This window comes from Miniopterus natalensis, chromosome 7 (genome assembly GCF_054644295.1).
Source record: "Miniopterus natalensis isolate mMinNat1 chromosome 7, mMinNat1.hap1, whole genome shotgun sequence".
Lineage (NCBI taxonomy): Eukaryota > Metazoa > Chordata > Mammalia > Chiroptera > Miniopteridae > Miniopterus > Miniopterus natalensis.
This window is the reverse complement of record NC_142087.1, coordinates 49,774,698-49,798,075: the sequence shown is the minus strand read 5'-3', so window position 1 is coordinate 49,798,075 and position 23,378 is coordinate 49,774,698. Positions and strand designations below refer to the sequence as shown.

The following is a 23,378-nucleotide window of genomic DNA, read 5'->3' as shown; positions in this document are numbered from 1 at the left end:
AGTGTTTAGTAATTCTAATATAACTAAATGGAGGGACTATAGGCAAGCAATAGATTATTGCTTTAAAGTTATTTGATGGATAACAGGTTGATTCATTTATACTTTTGTGCTAACATAAACTGAATAATCTAGAACTGGAAGACAGATTCTATTTTATGGGTACTAGTAATCTATGTGGACAGGTATATTCCAATGCATTGTGAAGTAGGCCTTAGAAATACTAAAAATTCCAAAAAAGATTGGAATTTATTAAATAGGCAAGAAAAATGTGGCAATACTTTTAAAAGTTTGTTTTGGGTTTCAAATATCTTTCCCAAATAGCCATGGCCATTTTAGCCAATGCTCATAACACCTTTAACCTCCTACTAAAGTCAAAGGGTGTCATATATGTTACAGCCTGGCAGACATTTAAATGTTGATATAAGTTCAAAAATGAATTATGTAGATAATTAAAAACTTCGGGTCAGAATGAATATGCAATTTTTGAAGCTATATAATTAAAATTCTGTCAGGGTATTATATTGAATGAAGATTATGAGGCTAAAATCTTTATACATGAATATAGAACAGATATTCAGATGAAGACCTATACATAACCCTAAATACATTTTTCTGTAAAATTTTCAGTGCAAATTCAGTTAGATCAACCAACATAAATAGAGGTTAATAATATGTAACAGATGTATCCGGAATTTAATGTCAAAATAGTTCAGGATGGTATTTTGGTTGATATTAAGTAATAAAATAAATATTTATAATATACTAATTTTTGCCCCTAAGGACTACCTCTTTAGAAGTCAGATGCTTTATAAACATTAAACATTATTTCCAACTATGTATACAAAACATTTAAGTCATTATTTCTTCTCTTTTTTTAAGACAAATTAATCTGAGACAGCTTGCAATGTGGACTTGAATGATAACTATTCTCTTATAAAATAATATCTACTTCTTAGGTCTATGGAACAACTTAAGGTCTAAGAATTAGAGTAAAGCATCTAAGGGGGAGAATTAAATTCTCCCCCAAAGGCTGTTCATTGAAAAATAACATGCCTTCAAATGACTGTTAGAATGGTTGATGTCTTAAAAGGCAATTTTAAAATTTAGGAATAAAAAGTTAGAATATCAATGTGTAATCTCCCCCAAAAACACAACAGAAAACAAACAAACAAAATCAAACCCAAAACAAAAAACAATTTAGTATGAAAGTATCTTCCTAGAAAGATTGATGAATAATACTCCTATTTTTTTCCTTGTATTTCCCATGGTTTTATGTAACTAATGGATCTTAATATCAACAGTTATTAAAGATGGTCACTCTGGCATATGTTAAAGAACCAAAAAAACATATCTGGAAAATATCAGGAGTCTCAAGAAAAAGCTTTTGATGATATGTCATATAAAAGTGACAAATAAGCTACTTGTCGTCAGATATCACTTCCTTTAATTAATTAACAATTGATTAATAATTATTTTTATTTCTTCAAACTCCTAGACCTAACTATACTCAAATGTACTTGAATAAATACCTTTTTATTTTACATCTGGAAAAATTACCCATCATTAATGGAACCCCTAAATGGGAGAAAGAAATAAAAGAAAAACTGCCTGTGATTCACTTTATTTACACCTCTGCATTTTGGCATGCTACAGAACATCACAATTTTACATAGTCTACAGAGTTTAAAATAAGATGTATATTGTGGCTTTGAAAATTTTAACATCATCTGCTATAGCATAGAGCAAAATAGCTCTAGCTAAAATAATTCATTCCCCAGCTCCCTTGGACAAGTGTTGGAAATTGAATAACTATTCTTTGACCTGTAACGCCCTGGGACATTTGAGTAATTCAGGGTAATAATCTTTAAAAGATGTTGTCATATCCAGTTTTACATTGTTGAACTCACATTAACACTGAATTTAGAAAAGAGAAAAAAAGTTCCTTTACCATGCAATGGTAAATTTACCTCTGGTTAACAATGCTTTGATTCTATTTACAGACTTTTATATATAGCAAACACACAGAAACATACATTACTAAATTTTGAAGCTAGAAAAATATATCATAGGATATGATTTGGAATCTATAAATTGGAGCATGTATAAGCTAAGAGTGTATTGACAAACCAAATCAGAAATGTAAAATTTATAGTAGTATGAAAATTCGGTTGCGAGTGGGACAGAATAAAGAAATGGGGCTAACTAGTACAATTTCATTCTTGTTAACACAATATCATCAACTCTGTTAAAAGTTCCTAGTTGATCCCTTCAAAATAGCAGCAGAGGGTTGTTTAAAAAAGTACTAAACTCAGTTCAAACTAATAGTACAGCATTACTTTACTGCACAATTCTAACTTTCCCCATTAAGCATTTTACATGTTTTTCAGATCCCCTTTAAAAAATTCCCCCAAAGCTTAACCATACAGCTCAGTTTAAGCAAATCATTTAAACTTAGGAGATGGATAATAAAGAGCTGAATATAAATGAATTACACTTACTAAAAACAGTCTGAAAATACAATGCAGTTCCCATCTGCTTTCTTGGAAGGTAATCTACCACTAGTGTGAACAACAATGTCAATTGTTATTTGCTTCAGTCTGAGAAGTACACTTGGCAGGTTTTCCTTTATGAAGTCAGAGCCACAGCAGTAAAGGGAAAAATGAGTGTGATATCCTGCAACCTCACCAGTAGGCAATATTAATTAATATTGCATCTACGCTAAACTCAAACTAGAAGCAGAAAAGCCTTGACTCCATAAGAATTTTAGCTGCAGCCCTGTCTAAAGATTCAGGCTCCGACATTGTCAGTTTACCCCAATGGATCTTACCCTGTTGTCACTCTCTTAACGGAATTTCCCTCCCAGAAAACATTTCCTAATTTGAGGTTTACTTTACCTAGTGCAATTATTAAGGTAGGAGCGCTTGGTGGCTTGTGGACTTGGCTATGTAACCAGATTCTTTTTTCTTTAATGGTTAACCCTGGTCTGAATATGTGGTTGGATTTTCATTTATATTATCTGTGAAATTGACAGGGCATTTGGCACAATTTTCAAATACATGAACACATATTGCACTTTTAGTTCTTTTAAATATTGCCAGAGATACATGGCAAATAAAAAAAGAGAAAGAGAATTATGCCAATTGCCATCTTAAGGCCAGTGTTTTTACATGACTGAGTTTTATTTCTTCCATGTGCTGGAAATGCACTATAGGCCTCACAGATGCAAAGAAACTGTGTCTCAAGTTTTAGTTCACTGCCATGATTCCATTGGTATTAATATAAGAAAGAAGTTTACCAATTCTAAGGAGAGCTCTTGCCCAACAGCACTGTTTCCATCTATTTTCCTCATTGTGGTTTCTCACCTTGCTCCACAATTACCTTAGCACCTTGTTGTGCATCATAAATCACATTGTTAGCTTTTTGGTGATGGGAATTGAAGCTAAATCACAATTACTGAGAAAAAGTGTGCTGGGATACTGGCTACTTAGTATATTGTACTGTACTGTACTTTGTGATTCGACTTCGGGCTGTGCTAGGGGAGGCGGATCCAAGGGTCTGGCTAAAATGATGGTCAGAGGAGTTCCTCATATGGCCAATGGTAGCTGTTCCCCCCATGCTGCTACTCAGGCCCCCACCTCCTCCCAGACTGCTCAGCCCAATGCCACCACCACTTATTCCAGCCTCACTACTAACCAGGCCACTACTGACTGTGCCACTGCCTCCAATTATCCCAGCTGGGCCACTAAATCCAGTTACGCCAGAGCCAGAGACAACCCTCTCTGTCACAATCACATTGTGGGTATTTGATAACTCGGGGTGCATACTCAAACTGCCCATCATGCCAGAAGTTGGTCTGATTACTCTTTCTGTCACTACCACATTTGAAGACTCTCTAGGATCAGGGATGGTCAAAGTGGTGGGTAGGCTTGAACTTGGTGCTATTACCCTTTCTGTTACTATAACATTTGACCCATCTCTCAAGTCAGGCATCTCTAACATTCCATGCAAATCTGCACCAGAGATTGGGCCGAGCACCCTCTCTGTCACCACCACATTTGAGGCATGTCGATTATCATGAACGAGGACAGAGGGCTTCAGAGCGCCAGAGGTGGTATAAGACTCGGTCACAGTGACATTACCATAGCCCAGAGGATCAGGAATAGGCATAGGATGCTGTACACCAGGTCCCGAGGGATAGGCACTCTCAGAAATGACTGTGGTAGTGCCATATCGTGGAGACATGGGTGGGTATCCGCTAGCAATGGGCTCTGTTCCCTGCTGAGGGCAAATTGGTTCAGTGCTCTCAGGTGGCCAAGAGAGATCAAAATCTGGATATGGTTCAACATTTTTCCCCAGGCTGATATCTGCCAACTTCTTAAATTTAGGCCCCAGTGTATCCAAGAAGTTGTCATCAAAGTCTTCTCCAATGAAGCTACAACAACCCACAGAGCCAGCAGGGGAACCTACACCTTCAATATCATATATGAGCAAACAGTCATTGGATGGGCGTCCTTCATCTTCATCTGCATATGCATATGCTTTCTAAATTTGTAGAGGAAAGAAAAAATGAAATCATGAATACATATTTAACAATAATATGTATCTTTATCTTAATTTTTTTCTTACAGGGTATTACCAAAGAAAAATATAAAAAAATAAAACTTTAACATCTACTTAGAGATGCTCTAAGAATCATATAACTGCATAAAAGAGTTTGCTTAGAAATTATTTTAACTGGAATTCCAGTAATATATTTTGATTTAAAAAATTTATTAAGGTGAACTTTATGATAGTGCACTTTGGACGCAAAAGCATACCAAAAAAGTCACATGAATTATTTTGTAACCAACTTAGGAGGAGGTACTTAAAAATGCTGAATTTGAAGTATACCAAATTGCATATTTTTTGGTTTATTTAAAGAAGGTAGTTCACAGCTGATCTGAGTTCATTCAGAATTGTGCTTTCCATCCTTCAGTTGGAGTGGTTATGGTGAATCTGTGAAATTTATTTCAATGAATCTTTTTCGGCAAAACAACAGAAAAATATAACTCTGGGTTTATGCCACTTTGAGATTACAAATTGAAGGTGAACAAAGACAATTTTTGAAGCTAGAATCTTCTTTAATTCAAAATGAAAGCCCACAGATGTGCTCTTTTATTCACCTGGGCTGTTCATTATAATGGATTGCAAACTTTCAGGTTAAGTATCAGAAATGCCTTTGCTAGCAAACCAACTCATTATGCTATTTTATTCACAAATATTTTTTGAGTTGTCCTTAGATCTGCCAGACACTCTATTAGGAACTTGGCAATAAAGAAATGAATAAAGCCAGGTAAAGTCCCTCTCTTGTAAGGCTTACGTTTTAGTAGGATGAAGCAGACAACACAAACGTATTTGTCAGGAGGTGGTAAGTGCAGGGTAAAGAGATAGAAAGTGATGGGGGTTGCTCTTTCAGATAGAATGGTCAAGGATGGCATCTCAAAAAAGTTATGTTTGTTCAGAGATTTGAGTCAAGGGACAGTGAGCAAAGCAGATAGAATATTATGGGTAGAAGAGGCTGTGAGTGCAAAAGTATTCAGGCAGAATTATACTTTTCATGAAAATAATATTTATTTTTAAGGACATGGATAGGAAGTATTCCTGTGGGTTTTAGCAACAGGCCTCCTGTTATTATCTATTGTTATTTGAAAGGCTTTAACTAGTATCTTATTTCAAAATATCAGCCACCATCCAAACCATTAGGAGAGTTCATGAAGGCATTTTAGGCCAGGATGTAGAAGGACATAAGCATATCAGAGACAGTAAATTCCTTAAAGCTTAAGTATCACATGGCATGTAACCATGGGCACTTCTGCCTCTACCTGGGCATGGCAAAATTAAACGTTATTGGTTCTTTGAATGTTCTGGAATTGTTCTATGGCTCTTGAACTTACTCTTATTGAATGTTTATTATGTGCCTGGAACTGAGCTAAGTACTGGCAACATAATGTGGAGAGCATGTAGCTGAGGCACCAAAAAGTGTGGTAGACATATAACTAACAGGTTTTAACAATGGTAGGGTCTATAAAATGTATAAACAAAGTACAAATGGCCCCTGACTTGTGATGGTTCAACTTAACAAGTTTTTGACTTATGATGATGCAAAAGTGATGCCCATTCAGTAGAAACCGGCTAGGCTAAGCTAGGATGTTTGTGGTAGGATACGTGTGTTAAATGCATTTTCAACTTAGGATAGACACAACCCCATTATAAGTCAAGGAGAATCTGTACTACAGAAATACAAATAAGGAAACATCAATCTTATTTTGACTGAAATGTTTAACAATGAAAACTTCAGAGGCAGTAAATATTTGAACTGGGTCTTGAAAGATGGGTAGGGGTTTGTGAGAGAGATGACCAGATAAAAGCATTCCAGTACAGGTACAGCATAAGCAAAGACATGGAGGGCAATAGATGGTGAGTAAGGCAAAGGCACTTGGCAAGTGGAATTGGTAGTAAGGAGTAATTGGAGATGTGAGGGAAGGGTCAATCTGTGAATAAGCTTATTTGTCACGTTAAGGAATTTAGACTTCATGCCATAGACAAAACACAGCTGGGATCCATTGGCTATTATTAAGTGGGGGAGTAAGAGGCCTAGGTCAGAGTTTTAGTTGTATTATTTAGCAGCACTATGGATCTTCAAGCATCAAGACTAGAGGCTAGGAACCTAGCTAGGAGATGCCTGCCAAAGCCCTGTTGGAAAAGAGTGGGAGCCTGGAGTATAGCAGTGGGTGCAGGATAGAGAGGAAGTCATGGGTCTAGAGCCCTTACCTGACAGAAGTAACTTTCCATGAAGTCCATATTCAGACCTCCTTCTCTACATTCCCTCATAGAATTTCTTCTTAATGTTCCAGAATATTCTTGACATATGTCAGGTGCTCCTGGTGTTTTAACTCCATCAGCTAGTTCAAATCCTGTCATTCTTTCTTCTCCTTCCATATCTTGCATTTCTCTGCCACCATACTCATTTGTGTAAACTCCTGAAAGTAAAGATCAAATTAAATTTACTTTATCTAGTGTATTGTGGACCAAAAATCAGTAACTTATTGTAATGTATGGTTCTTCATTTAAGTATGCATTTGTGAGCAAAGAAAAAAATGAAAGTGATATCTAAATATAGGAAGTATAAATATGACATTGAGTTCAAAATAATATTATCAATTAATTTGTTAATTTGTTAATTATTGTTGTTAATTGTTTGTTGGTAACTACATGTTGAGCTAGAAGTGAGGGGCTGCATAGTGGTTATAAACACCTATGCTTTAGAGGTTTTCATTTTACTTTTTATTTTTTTAAAAACATTTTGATTACAGTCTACATTCAATATTATTTTGTATTAGTTTCAGCTGTACAACATACTGATCAGAAGATCATATACTTTACAGTGGTCCCCTTGAGATTTCCAGTACCCAACTGGCACCATATATAGTTATTATGAGATTTTGAATTAACAAAAATTGGGGGGAAATAACCTAAATTCTAAAAGTTAAATAGTATAAGAATACCCCAATGTATTAGAAGCACAGGGCCTCCAGAAGAAGGCCCAAGAACCACGGCTTTCAGAGAAGAAGCCATGGCTATGGTGAGGGGAAAAGTTTACATGGGAGTCTTGAATTTGCACTTGGATGTGAGGGGTGAATGGAAGCTTCTTATAATATTCTAAGCAGGTGAGATAAAATGATGGCCTGGACTACGGAAGTGCCATGGACAGGGCAAGTGTTGATATGGGATAGGTGTCCTACGCTTTAATATTTTAAATATATTGACTTTTAGGAACAGTGTCTTTTCCATACTTCTATTACTTTGGTACCTCTCATTGTGCTTTGTTCAAAAGATTTGTGTAAAGATTTGTAGACCAGGCAGCCGATCAATGACTCTCTCATCATTGATGTTTCTATCTCTCTCTCCCTCTCCCTCTGCCTTCCTCTCTTTGAAATAAATAAAGATATATTAAAAAAAAGATTTGTAGACCTAATGAGAGATTAAATGTATAAATAAAGCCTTGTGGATTGATGTCTTGAGAACTGATTGGATATCAATAACGGAAATATATAAGAATGAGTTCCTACTTTTGACGTGGGGGAATGTTGGTGTCGTTGACAAAGATGGATACATCAGGAGGAGAAATAGTTTTAAACACTAACATGTTCAGTCCTTTGAACAAGGACCAGTTCTACAAGTTATAAATATTTCTGGGCTTCTTACATTTTAATGAGTTCAAAGTAGAAAAGTCATGATTACAAGTTTGAAGAAGACTGACAGGAAAATAAGAGACTCAATAATTATTTACCTTGAAAAAAAGGAAAGATGGTACAACTCTTTTCAAAGATATGAGAAGTTTCTAAAAGTTAATTGTTCTCTTTATTTGAGTGGTAGTTGCTGACTTACTGTGATATTTCTAATTGTCCCCTGGTTTCCGCCTATGAACTGGTTTAGACCTCTGTGGTAAGGTAAGTTGTACTGATAGTCTTACCCATGGGCAAGGAGAAATTCCACCACATGCACGAAACCTCAGATGAGAGCTTTAAAAGATTTTGACAGTGTTTCACCCACTTACTTCCAATCTGAGAAACTAACAAATATTTTTAGGTCAACATTTATGCTGATGCTGAGAATGCATACAGTCTTTATTTTGCCATGATAGCAGCTGAAGCCAGAATGACTTTGATCCAGTCATGAATTGTGGAGCTAGATTCTCTTCTCAATAAAGGAGCACAGATCTATTTTAATTGGGTGACACTTTAATTCTAATTAGTATTTTGGGAGTAAATAAGATTTGCTCTATTGGACAAAACAAACAAACAAACAAATACAAGACCAAAATAGAATTGTGGTTACAATTCAGTTACTCTCTCTTATTTATAGACATCCTAATCAAGCCATTTCCTAAGTACTCTCTGATGATTAAGGAAGATTTAAAAAATCCAACATATAAGAATAAGAATTATTATAGGTTTTTCCTTATCATTTAATTTGCAAGTCAGTCATTTAAAACAGAAAAATAGAAACAATTTTAAAGACAAAATAATTGAGAAACAACGAGGCATGCAAAGAGAGAACAAAATTCCATCTGAGTCATTTGAGTATTTAAAAAAAAAAAATTGTACCTGAAGTGTCAATACATTCAATTAGTTGTACACCTCCTGTTCCTGATGGTATGGGGGCAGTGGTAATAGTCTAAAAGACAAGAAACAACATTTTCCCATTTGTAATGACTCTTTTCTTTCTATAGTTATACATGGGTTAGTTCTCAAATTATCTCAGATTTTCTGAAAGAATATGACTTAGGAAACATTTGAAATCCATTTAAAACAGGAACCTCATACAGAAAGCCTTCCCTGGTTACTTCCATTTAATTTTGAGGTACCTCTGATTTCTCTTCATTTTCCCCACTGGCTGGCCCAGAACAAAGAACAGCATAGTCTGTGAGTGATCACCAACCTCTTGTTTCATGTGACTAAGGCTGAGCTTGGGTGGCTACCATAGGTCATTTCTTACAGATCCGCACTTACCCCGGGCTGAGGCGGTGGTAATTCTACTGCCCACGGATGAATTGCTCCATCTGAACATTCAGGAACGGGCTCAAAGCCAGCTCCACCACCAGGGGCGCCTCCACAATCACAACAGATCAACAAAAATGGGACCACTGATGGTGAAAGGATAGGAATATTGAAATTAGCAGCAGGGCCCTATTAAAACAAAACAACTTGCTTTTGTGGTTAAATTTGAATCCCTAATAGAACCCCATTTTATTCCCCCTAAAATAACTATGACATTTTCAGAAAATAAAGTGAATAATGCTGAAAAGCTAAAATCAATGTGAGCTTCAGTATTCTAGATTTACAATCCATTTTAATTTGTTATATTGGATTCAGATTACAAATAGTATCATACGATTAAAATAGGTAGCAAAAAATATTTCATATGCAGAGTGCTTTGATTTCATATTTTATGTGTGTATGTTTTAATTAAATAATGCCTGAAGTATCTCCTGACATTAAGATTTTATGATCTATACTTAAAAAATGGCAATGTTTACATTAATTTAATGGTAATGTGCAGATATCTACCTAATTACTTCAGAACTCCCCTTCTCATTCCTCAGAGACTGGAGGATCTAGCTCATCTCCACTCTAATTTCTATCATCACTCAAAGCGATGTTGGAGACCACCTAGATAACCCATTGGATATTATGTCCTCATGGCTAGATACTTGACTAGGTCTACTCTAGCGATCATAAATGTGATCTATCTCTAAATGTTGCCATGTGTGGTACTTATTTTTGATCATCAAAGCAATGTTGTGAGGTAATAGATGGCAAAAGTGTGGCTCAGTGAAGATAGGTAACCTTTGGAAGACTCTACCAGACAATTACATTTAGAAGCTGAAGTTGAACCCTATGTCTACTTGACTTTCCCTTTCATTAAGTCTTAGCATAGCATGAAATCCCTTCAGCGTTTGGTCCCTGCCTGTCTTTCTAGTCTTAACTGCCACCACGCAATCCAATACATGCTTTATTTCTTCCTTATTGGAGTCCTTTATCTCAGTAACCAGCACTCTCATTCTTTGGTGGGTTTTTTTCCCCCTCCTTTTATTATGTTCCCTTTTTCTTGTTCATCAGGCTAGTTCTGTTAAAACTCAACTCAGAATTTACTTTCTTTATGTACACTTTTCTTTCCTTTTCTTTTTAATGTATCTTTATTGATTTCAGAGAGAGGAAGGGAGAGGGAGAGAGAGAGATAGAAACATCAATGATGAGAGAGTCATTGATCGGCTGCCTCCCGCATGCCCCTGACTGGGGATCGAGCCCGCAACCGGGGCATCTTCCCTGACTGGGAATCAAACCCCATCAATCTCCTGGATCCTAGGTCCACGCTCAACCGCTGAGCCACGCCCGACCGGGCAATATGTATGCTTTTCTTACTGTTTCAATCAACTGTTGCTCATTTCTTCTTCACTCAAATAGCAATTTGACCTGCCTATTATGGGACTTCCCATTGCATTGAGATTGGATGAAAAAACTTCTACCTTCTATTGCCAAGCAGTTAGATTTTTTAAATCTTATAAATCCAGCACCAAATGTAGAAATGTCTTGATAATTGAACAAAATAAGAATTTGTAAATACATTTTTATCAAAAGATAAGAAAACATCTCACAGTTTTTGGATGGGCACATATAGATTGGACTATTAAAGTACTTACATCCTAGGACCAAGAATCCCATGATGAGTAGTCCAATGCCAGCAGGACCAAAATGTACATTATCTGGGAACATGGGCACGTATGTGTCTGGTACTTGATAATCTGTGTTTCCATTGCCTTCTGGGTTGACTGTAGCAGATACGTGAGGTCCAAATTCATTTGTACTAGTGTCAACTACATTGTTAGTGTTATAGTTTGGAGTAGTGTCAGGTGTTTTCCAGCCAGAACCTTGAAGATCAATAATAATTGTGCCAGTACAAGTTCTTTGAAGAGCATCTGTAACAAGGTTCAAAATGGAAGAAATAGTTTACAAATTTAGTGTAATAATTATTGGACAATACAAAACTGTTTTCTTTTTGCATCAATACTTATTTCAATGTCTTTATCTCCATTCATTCAGTAACTTCCCAAATTCTCCCTTGTTCATGACTCATTTTTTAAATCAAACTTTTATGACTATTAGTGCTTCTGAAAAACTGTCTCATGTGTAGAGAAGCATAAACAATAAACTCCAACTTATGAATGTATCAGCCAGTGGCGTGTTATAAGCCACAGTAGGGGCAGTCCTAGCCTATTTTTTTTTGCACATTTCTATAGTAGAGCTAGATTTTTTTTTGGTGGTTGTTTTTTGTCTTCTTCAATTATGTTTGTTCTTTACCTTTTATGGGCTGACAAAATGAACAGAGTTTGAGCAGGTTGGTAAATCATTTCTACAAAAATTTCCTAGTGATAAAGCAGCATATTCCAAAACTCACAACCAATAAATCATAGGAGAGGAAACTTGCACTATCAGAGATGTGTGTGTGTGTGGGGGGGTGGATTTTCATTTCAATAAGAAGGTGAAATGCTTTTGTTTCACAAGCAGATATTCCAAATTTGCTTTCTTCTTGCCCTTCAAAGTTTCAGTAGGTTATTGTGTTCCTTGACTAAACACAGGGGTAGGGACATTTGTTATTTGTTTCAACTTAATTGTTTCACATTTACTGTTTATTTCATCTAACCAACCAACCAACCAACCAACCAACCAACCAACCAACCAACCAACCAGTACTTCAAAATAGTAAACTGATTTTTTTAGTGCACTTGACACGGAAGGTAGTACATCAGAATACATCTATATTTAGATCAGCAAGTGCCTCAGGCTAAAGTAGGGCTGTAGTATTGACTACAAAAGTGTGCCAGGGAACTCTTTTTGGTGGTGAATATGTTCTAGATCTTGTTCGTGGCAGTGTATATATGAATGTATACATCTGTCAACTCATCAAGCTGTACACTTTAAAAGGGTGTATTTATTATATGTATGTTATACCTCAATAACGTTGAATAAGAAATATATTTGAATATATATTTGTGCCCTTATCTTGCAACAAAATTCATCCATTAAAAACCATCAGACAGGTAGCTCATGATCTCACTTATATGTGGAATCTAATGAACAAAATAAGCTAATGAACAAAACAGATCCAGAGACACTGAAACATGCAACAGACTGATGTATTTTAGAGAGAAGGGGTGGGGGCGGGAAGAGATTAACCAAATAACTTATATGCATATATGCATAGCCCAAGGGCAAACAGTAGTGCAGGGAAGGCCTGAGGAGGGGGCGGGAGCGGGGTGGAGGGAGTCAATGAAAAAAGGGGACATCTGTAATACTTTCATCAATAAAAATAAAAATAATCTATCAAAATAATCATGTATCTATAGCAGTTTAACAAAAAATGGTATATGTAAGAGGTGATAAAAAAGATATTTTTAAATGAGAAAAGTTGCTCAGACCAATATTAGAAACACATTGCTGCAGTCATTTACATTTGATTTTAAAAAGTCAGTCATGTTCACATCTATTTAAGTGAATGGAAGCTACTTGTATTTGTATTTTGTATGCAATTGTTCTAACTATTCTAAGTTACCTTAAAAGAGACATATTCATCACATCTGCACAATTTGTTTTCTGTAGGATTTGAATATGAAAATTTATGATTAGGAATTGCTCACTATAGAAAAACCACATTGCTGGTGTGATTTTTGTTTGTTTGTTCATTTTTGTTAACCCTCACCTAAGGATATTTTTTCCATTGAGTTTTAGAGCTAGTGGGAAGAGAGAGGGGGAGAGAAAGAGAGAGAAACATCGATGTGAGAGAGACACATTGATTGGTTGCCTCCCACGTGCACCCTGACCAGGGCTGGGGATTGAACCTGCAACCCAGGTACGTGCCCTTGATCGAGAATCAAACAAGCAACCCTTCAGTGCTCGGGTTGATGCTCTAACCACTGAGTCACACTGGCCAGGGCCCAGGTGTGATTTTTCTCTCCTTCAGAGATAAGATTTCCAAAAGTTAGCATCTACCGTATAGAAAAGTTTCTTCACCAACATGCGCTATTAGGCTAGACCTCAGTGGTCATAATAATTCTTGCTGCAGTGTAGGAATGATGTTGATGGAACAACATCTTTTTCTATAGCCCACTTGCAAATATTTACATGTGGTTATCGCTGAAACAATTTTTAAAAATTCCACGATAACCTCCTTTTTGCTATCTATTCCCCCCATTTTATTGTGATACTATAATTGACATGTAACATTATATAAATTTAAGATGTACAATATGCTGATTTTATATACTTATGTTTTACAATTGGACTACCACCACAGTGTTAGCTAAAGTTTCCATCATATCATATAGTTTCGTTTCTTTTTTTTGAGGTGAGAAAATTTAAGATCTACTCTTTCAAGTATATAGCACAATATTGTTATCATTAATTACAATGTTGTGCATTAGATCCCCAGAATTTATTTATTTCATAATTGGAAGTTTGTACTTTTTGGCCAACATCTTCCCATTTCCCCCATTCACCAGTCCCTTTTCTTCTATCTTAAATGTTTTTGAGCCATGTAGGCTATTTTTAATATTTTGAACACTTGATCTTTTAAATACTATTCAATCCATTTTATGAAGCTAAGTTTGCTGCAAAAGTCATTATAGCATATCTTTTTATAAAAGAAAATGTGTTTTATTTTTGAACATTATATACACACTGCACTACTCCTGTCTATAAACTCAGGTAATTTATTTTTATTTTATTTTATTTCATTTCATTTCATTTTATTATTTTATTTTTTCAAATATATCTTTATTGATTTCCAAGAGCAGAAAGGAGAGGGAGAGAGAGAGATAGAAACATCAATGATGAGAGAGTCACTGATCGAGCCCACAACCGGGCATGTGCCCTGACCGGGAATCGAACCCCCATCTCCTGGATCCTAGGTCGATGCTCAACCGCTGAGCCACACCCGGCCGGGCTAGAGACAAGTTTAAATCCAGTCTATGATATTAAATCCCATGCCCTTTCATCTCAGCTATGCTGATTCTAATGTTATTGGTTTTATTGTTATTTTTATAATTATCACCACATGTAATATTTATTCCCTTTTTTGATGAGAAAAGACATGCTTTCTGTTTGCCATAAGCCTAACAGTTTCGTAAGCAAAGTTTCAAATTTCCCTTCATGTCTCTAAGCTTGATGTTGGTTGTAAGAAATGGAGTAAACTAGCAATTACTTAAGATCATTTCAGCAATAAATCAAAATAAGCTTTACCTATAAATGGAATCACATCTCTATCTGTAACATATATTTTTAAAACTACATTTATTTTGACTATGGAAAAAACATTGTAATTTGGTAAAAATTCTGAATTCTTGAATGACTTTAAAGAACTGCTATTTATTATTATTTTTAATCTGTAAAGCAAATGGAAATTGTGAAACCTCTTTTAGGATAATTGAGAAAGGAAAAAGAGAAGGAAAAGGAAGGAAGAAGGTGCAGCTGAATTAGCAAGTATTGCTCAGTAGAATTAGTCTCGAGGAAATTTCCTCCTTTAGTGACCAGCCTCATTTAATTTTGATGGTTTTGAAAAGCATGCAAATTGCTTACACAAAGGTTTATATCAATTTTCCAAAGATTATGTAAAGCTAAGTTAGCTTGGCTTCTGGCCTATTTGAAAATAATTTTACAATACATACAATTTTAAAATTTTCATTTAGATTAATAAGAACTAACATTTATTGAAAGTCTAAGTGTTTTATATGTAATAACTCCTTAAATCTATATTGTTATCGTTCCATTTTGCAGGAGAGCAGACTGAGGGATAAATGGGTTAAATAACTTCTCTAAAATCCCATAACTAGTAAGTGATGGCACAAGATACCAATCCAGTCTCATTCCAGAGCTCATGGTCTTATCCACTAAATTATACTGCCTTTCATATCATTCAAGATTTGATTCTTTAATACCCTATATGATAACTTTTGTTGGAAAAAGCATTACTTCAAAATGCAATGATTAAAAATTTAATTTCTGAATATATATACATACATATATATACTTACACACATATAAGTACATATATGTATGTATACACACATACGCACACATATATATACAAACACACACACACACACATATATATAAAGTACTTCTAGAAGGGAAAAAGTTAAATTGATCTCTTACCATCTATAGATAGAATTGTCCCTTGGTAATTTCCATTAAGCATTTGATATTGTTCCATGGTAACTTGATTTCTCAAAGTAATAATGCCCGTTTTTGAGTCAACAGAGAGCAGATCAGCTGGATTATTTCCCATTACATATCTGTATTTGAAAGGTAATAGCATAAATTAATGTCAGCTATCTAAAAAGGAGAGAGAGAGAAAAGGAGAGATTTTATTTATAAAACATATGTTTCTTGTCATTAGTTATAATCCCTGAATATAATTTTCAGTTATTAGAGACACTTTTTTTTTTTTTTAAGGGCAGTCCCAGTATTTGAGGACATTCAGAAATAGACAAAGCTGCAAATTTAAGAAAAAAGAATTACTGAACAGCCATTTCTGATGGAATGTCTCTTATGCCCACTTAGATTTCAGAATAATCCTTGGATACTTGCAGTCTGGTTTTCATTTGATTTTGGTAGCATCAGAACTATCCTGGGAGACCCAGACCCTAGGACTTGCTGAGCTCATGAATAATTCTAAATTATTCTCTTCCCAAAGAAGTTACTTTCTCATCAGCTTGCCAGCATCCCCTTCCTATTCCCACTCCCCCTCTCCATATACACAATGGCTTTACAGGACTTCCTTTGAATTTCAAACTACCTATGTCCTTTCCTTGGGATTCTGTCCTATTTTCTATTCTCTTTCCTCATCTTTCACTTCAATGTCTTTTCCCCCCTCATTTACATCTGTTAAAGAAATACTGGTTAGTAACTCCCTGTCTCAGGTGTCTGCTAAACTCAGGTAATAGAACTTTGAGAGGACACAAGGGTGGGGGGTAAGGGGTGGGCAGTGAACTCACATCTGCGGGGTAAAGAGAGTTTGTCAGCAATGGTGGTACAGTGTGCTAAGAGTTATAACAGAAATACTCACATAGTGTGAAAAGAATACAAAAAGCTTTAAAATCTCATTTGTGAGGTCTTTTCCCCACTGTTATTTTTATCACAAGCACATGATTAAAACACATGTGCACATATACACACAGATTTTTTATAATCAAGTAGAAATATTTGGATATACAGAGTTTTAAAAAATTTCATGGCATGATATTTTCCCCTTAATCTAATTCATTTTCATACCAAAGTTATTATTGGCCAATACTAAGTGCTGATTAAAGTAAAGAAAGTAACTAAATCTAATTGACTTCAATCTGGGCAAATTTGCTGTGGGAAAATCAGTCCATAAAATCTTCCAGGGTAAATGACCTTGATATGTGATAATTAGCAAATTGGTCAATAAAATATATAAACACAGGAGTGTAAAAATTTAAAGATACAATATTTTCACATTTTGCATCTTTACAATTTTACATCATACATTTTGCACAAATTTTTATATTTTTGTAAGTTAAGCACTCTAAATTAAGTAATTCAGTAGTTAGTACTTTTTATGATTAAATAATGGCTTCAAAATAATGAAAAATATTTCAATTCATACTTAAAATTTCTAAAAAGAACATATGTACTTAATTCAACATGTGATGAATATTAGTTGGAAAATGTCAGTCTTACCTAACAGTTGTTGAAGGTTGATTAGTGTCCAGATCGGTAGCTACAAAATCCCCCACTTTATAATTTTGTCCCATATTACTAGTTACTGCAAATGTCTTTGAACCTGGACGGAACACTGAGCCTTCAATTACATTTAACACAGTCACGGAGACTGCACTCGCTGTGAGCTTATATTGAGACATAATTGATTGATGAAATTCGGCTTTATTTCTAACACCAATACTAAGTTGCAGATTCTCCATAGCTTCATAATCTAAGGGCTAGAAAATACAGAGTGAAATAGTTTTACTCTAAGAAGAAAAAAATTCTAGAAGAAAAATAAATCTTTTTCTTTGATAATAGGCAGAAAAAAATTTATGCCTCTTTCTTTAATTAAATATAAATACACACAATGTATTCTTACTTTTTTATCTTTAATACAATACAAACACATAAAAATATATATGGTAAGAAAAAGTCCAATTGTCTTGTATCCTTAGTTGAAAAATTGAAAATGTATGACATGAGCCCTAATTGTCCACCAAATTAAAAACTTAATAAATATAATATAGATGGTCAAATCCTGGCATTTTGTAGTTGCAAGGGCAGTTTATGTTACCCTGTATCATTTAATATTTTTCAGAAAGTAGTTCTTTTTATACAAAGTATGGGCTAGATACATTGTAGGTTCCATCATTTGACTGGTTTTATCCATAAAGAACTATTTAGAAGAATTTTACTTCTATAAATATGACTTCTTTCATTAAGTTAGGTACTAGAATGTAGCATATAAGTAATAAAGAGAAGTTCTTATTTTTTTTCAACATATTCTGGAATAAATTATTTCATCTTAAAAAATAATCAAGTAGTCATTTCTATTATAAAAGATGGTGTCAATAACCACTACTCATAAAATCCACAAACAACTATGCATTATGCCAAATATATTTCCCTAAATTTTCACATGAGTCATTTAGATGACCATTGATTCATGCATTGAACACTTCACTTAGCTAAAACTTTTAATTTTTGCTCTAATGTTGGCTGTATTTGCAATTTCAAGAATGGCTATAAAATCATGTCTACATATACATTACACACAAACACACATACTTATTACATATTATATATAATCATAAAAAGGGAATTAATATATGATGCCATGCCTGGGAGAAAGATCCAAATCATTCCCATTTTACAGATAGAGGTGTTGAGGACAGAGATTAGTTTTCTAAAGTAATATAATAGTTTAGTATGAAATAGTCTAGGACTCAGTTTCTCCAGCATGGAATCCTAGGTAGTTTAGTGGAAAGAATATGGACTTAATAGCTAGAGAGATATAGGTTTGAATGTAAACTGTACCATATACTAGTTATGAGAACTTAAGGAGGTTACATACTCTCTTTGAACCTCAATGTATTAATCTGTAATATGGGCATATAACCTATAGCAGGGATGCTGTGAGGACTAGACTAATGCCTCTGTACATGGCCTCACTAAATGGAAGCTGTAGACATGGTGACAATTTATGACGACATGAAACAAATGATCACACATTCCCATGAGGACAGAATTCCTTAGGGGTCTATTTTCGAGGACTATTTTGAAGGAAGGAAATAGTGAAAAAGGAATTAAATTTTACTATGAAGAATCCATATTGCAGACATCACATACAGTTCATGTACTACTATTACAATTTATTAAAAATTAATTTTGAGAGAGGAAGGGAGAAAGAGAGAAAAACATCAATTTGTTCCACTTACTTATGCATTCATTGGTTGCTTCTTGTATGTGCCCTGACCCAGGATCAAACCTGCAATCTTGGTGTATCAGGACAATACTCTAACCCATTGAGCTACCCAGCCAGGGCACTATTGCATATTTTAAAAACAGACTCAATAGGTCTTATAGTACAGGATTAAATTTTCACTATTAACTCCCTAGGAGTCAGGCATTTTCCCCCCTTATACCTCAGAGGAAATTCTGCAGGTAATTTGGTGAACTATCAATGTAAGGGGGACACAGGCGAACTTTGGTGACTTGGACCGAATTTCTAATGTATGTTCATAATCAACCCTGGTCAGCAGCCACAATGAGATGTGATTCTACAATTACAGTAATTTAATATTAATTCCATAAAATCACACTAGAAGAATAAAGAACGTTTGATTTATATAGTGAATATTCATAGTGCATAATAATTGTTATATGTCAATAAGGACACATTTTTTGTAGAGGCCATATTAAACCTGATTTAAAAAACATTTTTTCAAATATTTAAAAACATTAAGTATTAATCATACTTTGCTGTAAGCATAAAACTAGTTTCATGTTTAAAAATTCTTTCAATTGATATGATCTGTGAGGGAGTACTGTATTGATAGAAGAGTTTCAATTTAAAATTCAATGCCTGTTTTCATGACATTATATAAACGGAAAACCTCTCTATGTAAAAGCTCTATATCATATACCATTTTAAAACAGTAATGTTTATTCTTTCACCCACTCGAGTTTGTGAAATCTTAACATTTTATTTTAAGATTAACATTTGGAAAAAGACCAAGAGAACAGAATATTTAGGATAATTATACCATACCTTAACAACCTTCAAAATTCCCACATTTGTTCTTTCATTCATTTCTATCTCAAACCAATTTCCCTCATTTCCAGAGATAAAGAAAATCACTGCCATCCAGTTAGCCGTGTACTCTTCATCCAAATCAATGACTCTGATTTGGAGCAATTCTGAGTGCAGAGCGTTTTCTTCGATTCTTGCGGAATACTGAAATAGGAAGTAAAACAAAAGACCTTACCACAAACTGTGTGAGGGAGAGAACTCTGCTAGGCTTACATTGAATGTTTATAGTTCCTCATTAGTTAGAAAAGGGATCTGTGTTTATAGTGTCTCTTCTCAGTGTTCAAATAGTTGCCTCCCTGGGCATTATATAAACAAGCACGAAGTACTTGTCTACATTTGGGTTTAGGTGACTAAGGATAACATAGACAGGGCTGTTCAAAGGAATGTTAGGATGGCATGAATTTAAGTTATTAGTTTCAAAGGCGAATACTTACTGAAGAGTGTTCCATGTACGGGATGTTGTCATTGACATCGAGGATTTTAATGCTGCACTCGCACTCTGCGGACATTCCGTCTGACCCGCCGTCTCGGTCAGAGCCTCTTACGGCGAGAGAATACTGGCTATATTGCTACAGGCACACATGGCAAACAATATCACAGTTGCCATAGACAATCCCCATTCTGTCTCATGCTAAGTTCTTTTAAAATGTTGGCTCATCATTTACATAAATCTATGGTGGTGATAAGGGTAATACAGATCATTGAAAATTTCCAAATTTCACATGAATCGATATGAAAGTTGCCATTTGCTTATCGAGCCTCATTTAAAAGAAGCAACATTCTCTAAAAGCCTCATACCTTATTCTTTGCTCAGAATTGGAAAACGTGTATAAAGGGTAAATTGGTTCAAAATGATCAGGAGGAGAGAGATTAACACTTATCAAGAATTTTGGCATGAAAATTCCATACCTTTGATAACCAGCCCCCGAGTTTGCAAGAAGAAAGAGGTAACAGATGGTTTGCATTGCTGGGGCCGGCAGGTTGTGGCAGTGGAATTATTGGTGATCTAGCTCCTTGAGTCTTCTCTATGGTGCTTAAACGTTTAGAAGCTGGTAAGAGCTATGGCTGCTTTTCCAGACACACACATATTTGCATTCTCATTTAAAACAGAGACACGATCTTAGAGGAGCCATAATTAGAGACATCTTGAGGTCTCTCTATGGACGCCAGGTTAAGAACATCTGCTCTGGTGGCTTCCCAGTGACTACAGAGTTCCTTTACTTTTTAGAGCTCTTTAGAGCTCTTTAGAACTAAAACTCTTTCGATATTAAAGGCGTTTCATTGGGTTCTTTAAGAAAGTTTGAGAAAGAGTTAAGTAGTCCATTTCTTCAGATGGTAATTTTCAAGCAAGTATAAAAGGAGATACAGGTAATCTAGAAACTGATGGCATTTAGATCATTAAAAAGTGTAAAAATAATCTGATTTATCCTAAACCTTTAGGTCATTAATGGAGACTGTCATTTTAAAATAACTATAATGATTAAAATAAAATTTAATTGAGTATTAATTAGGAAATAAAACTTTCTCATGTATATTCCTACAATACATACAGTTCAGCTATATTCTACTTTAAAGTAACGAAAAGTCGATATTTTTACATTAAGTTATAGGACCACATGGCATGATAGAAACCATGTAATGCTGATTCTAATTTGATAACACTAATTGTTTTTTTTATTTGTAAATGAAAAGATTGATCCGGATATCACTTAGTTTCTTTCTATCATTCTGTTCCTGTGATTCATTCCCCAAAGTAATCAATGTGCTGTCAGTAGGTGTAACATAGGGGTAAAAAAAAAGATTTCTGTCGTCAAATGAGCTTAGGATATGCTGGGCTAAAGAAAGGTAAACAAGTTTCTTAGCCTGTAAAAATTTTTAGGACCTTGACCATGTTTCCATACATTGTGACTCACCAAGTTGGGGGCTATAATAGCAAATGTCTTTTAAACTTATTTCATTAGACAACTTACCTTTTTTTTGGAGCTTTTGCCTCTACTTTATGCATATTTTATGTACTCTCAGAATATAGTTTTCTCAATTTGAGACAAATCCTAAGCAAAATTAAATGAAAACTACCAGTATAAAATGTATTTAAGGAATCCCCAGATTTTCCTTTTGAGGATATTTTTATTGTTTTATTGTCATTACCATTATGTGAAAAGGTTATGTAATTAAAAATTTTAAATATAGTTTCTTTTTTTTCTTTCTTTCTTAGGAATTCTTGCTTTTAGAATCAGGTCCTATGAACTGATAACCCATTCAAAGAAAAAGAAATTACCTCTCTGTCTAGAAAATTATTCATTGTTCGAATTTCTCCAGTGTATCTGTTGATAATGAACATGGGTGAATCAGAAGGTTCCTGGCTTATGATCTTGAAGGCTATTTTTGAATTCAAATTATTTGGTTCATCTGCATCAGTAGCATTGAGTCTCATCACCAGTGTATCTAGAAATCAAGGAAAATTGATTGCAAATGGACAGTTTGCAGTTTTCTTACAGTATAGTATATTACTTTTCCAACAAGATGTTAGAGTTAGTTGATTCATATAATGGGCACTCTACCATTTCTCCTTTCTACTTCTTCAACATATGAACATCTTAGCTCCTTTCTATACCTTCACATTGAGAAAAAGATCACATTTTACCAAGAACCTGGATATTATTGGTAGTTAAAAAACAAAGAAATGTTTTATTCTGCCTTTCCCCTTCTTATTCTAGTGTGATAATTTTTTTAAAGGCTTCTGTGATGAAACAAAATGAGATTAAGGCCAGACCAATTGTTTCTCAACTATATAGCACTTTCTAGCTGTATGATCTTGGCCTCAGTTTCCACATCTGTGAAAGAAAGAAAGAAAAAAGCAGTATGAATAAAAGTGGATGAGATTGCCCTTCAAAGCACTCAGGCTGGGAGGCTAAACTCTCCTCAGGGCCCCTGCCACCACTGGGCAAAGTTCTTTTGAAATTTTTCCTTAGGGATCTACTACAGAGCTGGTATGAGAATCACATGAGGAAATTCTTCTCAGTACTTTGGAGTTGCTCCTTGCATGTGACAGATTGAAGCTGCTTTCACAATTGAAGGGAAAACCTTTGTGGAGGCTTCCTCATGCCTTTGTCTTCTGCATGCTTTTCTATGATTACCTCTCACATTTGTGACATAGCACATTATGATGTAGACATCATTTAGTTGACTGGCTGTTAAGAATGATCTGGAAGCCAATATAGTCTTGTTTACTTAATAAAGTTGATTACTTACTTGCATTAGAATTTTCTTCTATTTGTCCTAGAAAAGTAGACATAGAAAATACTGGAGGGTTGTCATTTATATCCAAAACCCTAACTCTGAGCTCGAGAGGCCTCTCTAAGTCTTGGCCCTGTAAATTCAGAGCACGGCAGTAGATCTAGGGGGGGAAAAAAAGAAAAATTATATGATGCAACAAATATTAAGTTTTTATTTTGTTTGGA

The 23,378-nt window shown here is 34.8% G+C and overlaps 1 protein-coding gene across 1 annotated transcript in view; it reads right to left on the bottom strand.

Annotated features, from left to right (window-relative positions):
* Positions 1-235: 235 nt before the first annotated feature.
* The window catches only part of DSG1 (desmoglein 1), a 35,619-nt gene continuing 12,476 nt past the window's right edge, over positions 236-23,378 (bottom strand). The window contains exons 5-15 of the mRNA XM_087819030.1: positions 23,170-23,314; positions 22,196-22,362; positions 20,352-20,486; positions 19,876-20,061; positions 17,301-17,560; positions 15,750-15,889; positions 11,243-11,518; positions 9,552-9,685; positions 9,147-9,216; positions 6,811-7,019; positions 236-4,542 (exon numbers count right to left, since the gene is read on the bottom strand). Coding sequence (XP_087675156.1) covers positions 3,481-4,542; positions 6,811-7,019; positions 9,147-9,216; positions 9,552-9,685; positions 11,243-11,518; positions 15,750-15,889; positions 17,301-17,560; positions 19,876-20,061; positions 20,352-20,486; positions 22,196-22,362; positions 23,170-23,314 — 2,784 coding nt within the window. The 3' untranslated portion in view covers positions 236-3,480. The remainder of the gene's footprint in view (positions 4,543-6,810; positions 7,020-9,146; positions 9,217-9,551; positions 9,686-11,242; positions 11,519-15,749; positions 15,890-17,300; positions 17,561-19,875; positions 20,062-20,351; positions 20,487-22,195; positions 22,363-23,169; positions 23,315-23,378) is intronic.